This window comes from Nothobranchius furzeri, chromosome 5 (assembly GCF_043380555.1).
Source record: "Nothobranchius furzeri strain GRZ-AD chromosome 5, NfurGRZ-RIMD1, whole genome shotgun sequence".
NCBI classification, from domain to species: Eukaryota; Metazoa; Chordata; class Actinopteri; order Cyprinodontiformes; family Nothobranchiidae; genus Nothobranchius; species Nothobranchius furzeri.
The window spans coordinates 26,845,956-26,852,220 of record NC_091745.1 but is presented as its reverse complement, the minus strand read 5'-3'; the positions used below and the strand labels follow the sequence as shown (position 1 = coordinate 26,852,220).

The following is a 6,265-nucleotide window of genomic DNA, read 5'->3' as shown; positions in this document are numbered from 1 at the left end:
GATTTTCTCTCTGTTGGGGATCCTGTTTGAATGGGCTGCTTTAAACAAATTAGGAGCCAGTCAGATGCTGTGTTTGTGTGACCCCTCTCTGCTCGGGGGTGGGAGCAATGGGCATGGGGGGAGAGACCAGAGATCCTGTGGTGTTTACTGTCATTTGTGTGGAGATCCGAGGGTTTGTGTGTTTAGTACAAACACAACTTATCACACTGGAGGGGCTCCTGGAGGCACATGACGACCTACGCAGACCTGATTAGTCAGGGTCTAAAATAAAGAAGAAGGGATTAAAGTAAAAAAAGAACTACTTATTTCACAGTTTTAAATCAAAATCCGTGAGTGTACTTGGAAGAATTAAAAAGTTATTTATAAAGCAAACAAACAATAAACAAAAACATCGTTGTTAAAAAAAGCAAAGTATCAGAGATGATTTATGCTTTAGAAACGTTGATAGAGGATCAAAATCAGCCATTATGCAGCTTTCTCAGCTCAGTCCCCAGCCAGCTAATCTGAAATCATTGCCAGGCAGCATCAGCATGTCTGAGTTGTGCCGGCACCAAAAACGGGAGGCAACCCACAGTTTCAGTGCAGAGAGCCAGTCTCTGAAGTGAAGCTGCAGTGCTGAATTTGACGATTGTAAAATGCAGAATGTTTAAGCATCTTTGGTTTCTAAACGTAAAAAGCTGCGTCAGAGTTGACAGAAAACATGACCTACTGCTCGGGAGTTCTTTTAAATATTGAAACTACAAAAATATATGTATTATTTTACAAAATAAAAGAGCTTACCTTTTGTGTACAGGTGACATGTTTGGTTTCATTGTTGCACTTTTATTTTTCTGTAAAATAATGCTCTGAATCATCTCAGGACCTACATTTGCTGCTTCTCTTTGTTTTCAGTGACTTTGGGTTGAATGAAACAGGATCCCAGCGAGGACTCGTTGGGTTCTTGCTTGAGTTTTTTTTTTTTTTTCAGGAAATCCAACCTTCCTTGCGTTGTTAAGACGTAATTGAGAAACTTCCTCCTTCGTCCACGTCTCACTGTAGCCCCTGAGGACGTGGTCCGGTCAACGGACCCCCTCTCTTGCATTTTGTTGTCTTGTTGTTGTGTAACGGTTTCCAAAGGTTGATGAATGGCTCCTGCACAGGCCTCCCTGAGGAGCAGAATCTCTATCTAGACATTAATCTGCTGCTGTGAGACAGACACGCTTGTTTAGCTAGCACAAAGCCCAGTAAGCTGTTGTCTCTGAGAAAAAGCTGGCCGTCTCCAGAGCCACTGGAGGCAGCGATGGCTGGAGCCAGAGTAATGACCTGTGAAATTCAGCGATAGAGTCGTCCTGTTGCACACAAGTCCTCCGGCTCCGGGCCGCGTTTGCAGCCTGCTGCTGATTTATCAGAGCGCCACTCCTGGTGCAGCTAGCTTAACGGGCTTTTATACCAGTTCAGTTTAAAGAAAATGTATTCAGGAGGAGAATTAAGCTTCTACTGAGCTAACATCTCAGCGAAACGGACTTTTTAATCTTCCACAGATACAGTTAGATGAACCTTGGTGGGTTTATAATGTGTTGAAAAGATTTGAATTCAGTTTGAGCCACATACCTCTTTCCCTGCTGTGAAGCATCATAGCAGTGGTTTCAAATATTTACTCTGCTTTGTTTCATGAAATAGTCAATATTTTCTCTCCACCTCAATCAGATCAGGATGTGAGGCTGAAAGTTAAGTGTGGGCGCCTTTGATGGTGGTAAGGAAAGTAGCTGTGTCCTCCCCAGAGCAGATTATACAAGGATCAGAAGGCCAAACTTCCCGCTGGCCTCTTAAGTCTGCTAGATACAGTCTGACTCTGTTACCTCAGCTTCGCAGTGGAGGGAGATTCCTCCTTGTTCCTGCTCCGTGGGTGTCAAAAGAAACTCCTCAGTGGGAGAGGGAATGGGTTTCATGTTGTTCAATAACTCTTTGTCACGACTGGCTCTTGCTTTTACCGCTATTTTAAAGATCATTTTTGGGTAATAATGTGTTGTAACCTGGAAATAAACACGTTAATAAGCAACAAGCCTGATGAGCTTAGATGTCTGCTTCACATCAGTCTTTAATATTTTAGAGGACTTAATCACTTGTTAATACGGTGCATGAGGAGCTCTTTAATTATGTCTTGTTTTGGGTGCATAAACGGATCAAATGAATCTGACTCATTCACAGTTTGTGTCTTTTTCAGCAAAAAATTAATAAAAAACAAGAAATAGTCATAGGATAAAATCCAAAACCTTTGAAAATCACTAAAGAATTTTGTCTTAAGCATTAAAAAAGCCTCTGGTCTGAGTTTAAAATGTTAAGTCAGGTTAAAGCCCGTGTGCACGAAGGTCATCTACAGTTATGCTAGCTAGATGCTTGTGGTGTTTTCGCACAACCTCTCTCTACAAATACGAGACTTCCACTTATTCAAAGGCAGAAGAAGAGATGACTTCTGCTAGAATCACATGGAGACACAATCTTTGCATCAGGGTTTGTCCAATGAGCTTTGAGCTTGTCTGTCATGGTGAAGAAGGTAGGAACATAATGACCACCTGTGGCCATTAGATTAGGATCTGGATCATTTGTACTAGATCCTAAAACGATAGGGTGGTCGGACTCCTTAGAGATAAGATGAGTAGGGGGAGCTCAGGTGTAGAGCTGCTGCTCCTAATCAAAAAGAGTCAGCTGAGGTGCTCCGGGCATCGATGCAGGTCTTCTGGAACACCTTGGGATCCTCCAGGGGGAGCTGGAGAGTCGCCCTGTAGAGTGGGAGGTACATCCTTGGCTTGGTGCTTCTGCTAGCTGACCTGGGATTAAAGGAAGAAATTGGATGAATAAGTGGATAAAAGTGTCAAAGAAAGCCTTCTAACTTTGAAAACACATCAGAACAACATAAGGAAGCAATCTAAACCTAATTTCCTCGCTAACTCTTGACAAAGTGAGGAGCAATCAGCCAGAGGAGTCTGGCTCTTTGGTTTCATTTGGAGCTTCTTTCTCTAAAACTGACATTCACAAATGCATAAAGACTGCACTTGAAGTGGAAACAGATTGTGAAAAGTTCTCTGCAAAGCTCAAACTGCTGATATTAATTAGGTTTCTCTTCAGTATATGAGGCAGAGTCACAGCTTCGGTTGAACTCTGTTGAGATGACTTCATCAGCTTCATCGGTGACACTGGTGAAGTGGATTTAGAGTTTTCTGTTCAGTTAAACTTTCAGCAAACAAAATCAATAGTTTCATCCGGACGTGCGGTTCCCAAGCATCGTAGCTCCTGTAACACCAAACAACAACGTCTTCTGACCCCAGAGGTGCAACTTTAGTTAAACAGCTGACAACACAAACAGCTTCAACGCTGTTGCACATCTTAGCATCTATGCCTTTAATTGTTAGCGTGTCCAAAATGATAGTGAACATCATTTTAATAGGACGCATTTGTCCAATTTATTTGATTTCTGGAGATCATCTCATGATCCCAGACTCAGAATGTCATGTCCCATAGTGGGGTCCCGGCCCCAGCCTTTGGAACCGTTGATCCAAACCATTAACTTGTCTTCTAGGTACATCCCTATTGAACTGTTTAAGGTTTGCACATACACCCCCATATGGACCATGACCAAAAATGATCCCTTGCACTAACTTTAGGTCTTAATTTGAAGCATGAACCAGAAAGAGTTTCTGTAAATAAAAATAAAAAAAAAAGAGTCAAAAAATAGGAAAGAGGAGAAAAGCAAAAATATTTAAAAAGTAAGTAAAGCAAAAACTACAGTTAAAAACATGTAATAAAGAAAAAGTGTTGTTTGGGGCTTCAGCAACATTCATGAGTTCAAACTTTACATTTTCAGGAGGGGGTGGGTCACCATTTATTAATCCTGCATTTTATTCCAGTGTCTCTGAAGCTGCTGCAGATTGTGTGAAGCCCTAAATTGGATCACATCGGCTCATTTAGGACAAAGAATAATTGAACTTAATGGATTCTTTAGGTAACTGTTTAGTATCGGAGGTTTTCTTCATCTTTTCACATTTTAGACAGTTTTGAAATAAGTCCTGGCATCTTGAAGACTTTACTGACATGTTTAGTTTGTTTTTCCCAACATGAATTTCTAAAATATTCGAGAATTTAGATAAATGTCTTCCTAATCATTGTAAATAATAAAATCCATCAATGTTTTATATGAAACAAATAAAAATGTGTCTATTAAATTGAGATTAGTGAGTAAAATTACCTTATTTCAAGTTGCAGTTTTAGACTCCCTCACAAGTCCTTCTCCCTTCAAAGTCTATCTGACACACATCCGTATGCATGTGTGTGCAAGTGTCTTACGTGCACACACACATACATGCACACACACACACCCCTCCATCTTTATTTATTAAAACAATCATAACAGACGCTCCTCACCAACCGCCTGACCTCTGTGCAGGGTCAACGAGAGCTGAATTTGATTAACTTGATAGCAAACTGAAGATATTTGCTTCATTCGTTTTTACTTAGCCATGTGGGAGATTTGAATGAATTCTACTTGTGATATTTCACGGGTAGCTGGTTAGTAACAAGAGTCGATGGATGACATCAGACACTATGACCAATCAGCAGGACCTCTCCCAACCTTTTGCTCTTCAGGTGTCCATGAATTCAGAGTGAAGGAGGCGGAGTTGAGTTGGTGCAATAAAAGAAAGCTAGGAGGAAAATGTGACAGATGTGGAGGCCTGTGCCCACCAGAAAAGTGAGAGTGGGACTGTCAGACATGTTGACTCCGGCACGGTGATGGATGGAGAGTGAGGTAAGACAGATGACATCGTCTGTCTGAGGCCGTGGAGGACTGCCGCTTGTCTTAACCTCTCAATATCAGAGAGCAAACTGAAGTTTGTTTTGCACTGCTCCAGTGGAGTGATTTAGACGGAGGGGTGAGGGAGACGTGGGTGTAGGTATGTTCACTGGAGGGTCGGGTCAGGTTTCTAAACACTCCCTTTGAAATTGAATAGCAACTATCCAAGACGCTTAAACCCAACTAGTCCAGTTTGGTTACAATCCTCCAAATGGAGGGGAGTCCAAACACAAACGCAACATAAATATCAATCAGGGTTTCCCTCAAGTCTGAAATATGAGCCAGGGATTGTGATCAGTGAGGAAGCAGGACAGAGCGCTATGGCTTCTGCAGTCTTTGTTGTTTGTCGTTGCACTGTTTCTCACCCTTAAACAGAGGACTGACTGATATATAACAATGTGTTACTAAAACAAAGAGCATCTTTAGGAAAAAAATACAGAAACATCCCAGAGAAATAAACAATCCAGCAGCCAACTGGCTTCTGGAGTGTGTGTTGTTATGATGGGAGATAGGTCTGAGTCCTGCTCAGTGAGTCTGGAGTCAGGTGTGTGGTGTGGGGTGGGTGTGGGGGTGGGCTCAGTGGGGGATAAGTAGAGGGGTTAGGCTCGTTTTCAGACCGCTTAAAGTTAGAGCTGGGCTTCTGTGTGTGTGTGTGTGTGTGTGTGTGTGTGTGTGTGTGTGTGTGTGTGTGTGTGTGTGTGTGTGTGTGTGTGTGTGTGTGTGTGCGCGCGTGTGTGTATGTGTGCGTGCGTGTTTGTGTGTGTGTGTGGGTGCGTGTGTGTGTGTGTGCATGCGTGTGTGTGTGCGTGCGTGCGTGTATGTGTGTGTGTGTGTGCGTGTGTGTATGTGTGTGTGTGTCTGTGTGTGCGTGTGCGTGCGTGCGTGTGTGTGTGTGTGTGTGTGTGTGTGTGTGCATGTGTGTATGTGTGTGCGTGCGTGTGTGTGCGTGCGTGTGTGTGTGCGCGCGTGTGTGCGTGCGTGTGTGTGTGTGTGTGTGTGTGTGTGTGGAGTAGGGGGTAAGGTTGGGATTACACTGTCACACTGTTCATACTGTTTATGCATACCAGGCCACTGTGAGTGCCTCTTTGTCGCATAAGTGTTTACTTGAATTTATTTTGGGAGAATTCCACATGACTGGGACAGGGATCTCTTTAAATTATGGAATTGAGCGCTTTGTGTAATGATAACTTGTGTCAGTTAGTCGGGCTGTGTGACAGTGTTTTTAGGAGTTTGTAAATACAGCGGTGGTGAAAGAGGGCGAGGGGCGTCTGTGCTGAAAGGTGCTGCACACTTTCCTCCTGAGCACAGCACCAACAATGCTGTTGTTCTTTGTGCGGCTACATATCTACACACTGCTTTTGCACTCTTGAGTTTGTTTGGATTCATGTTGGTTTTAATCATTCATAGGATATCAGTTATTTTGGCATACAGTACTGCTCA

At 42.9% G+C, this 6,265-nt stretch overlaps 1 protein-coding gene across 1 annotated transcript in view; it reads right to left on the bottom strand.

Annotated features, from left to right (window-relative positions):
* Positions 1-2,052: 2,052 nt before the first annotated feature.
* The window catches only part of LOC139061477 (ectonucleotide pyrophosphatase/phosphodiesterase family member 7-like), a 53,286-nt gene continuing 49,073 nt past the window's right edge, over positions 2,053-6,265 (bottom strand). Inside the window, exon 6 of the mRNA XM_054740292.2 lies at positions 2,053-2,807. Coding sequence (XP_054596267.1) covers positions 2,799-2,807 — 9 coding nt within the window. The 3' untranslated portion in view covers positions 2,053-2,798. The remainder of the gene's footprint in view (positions 2,808-6,265) is intronic.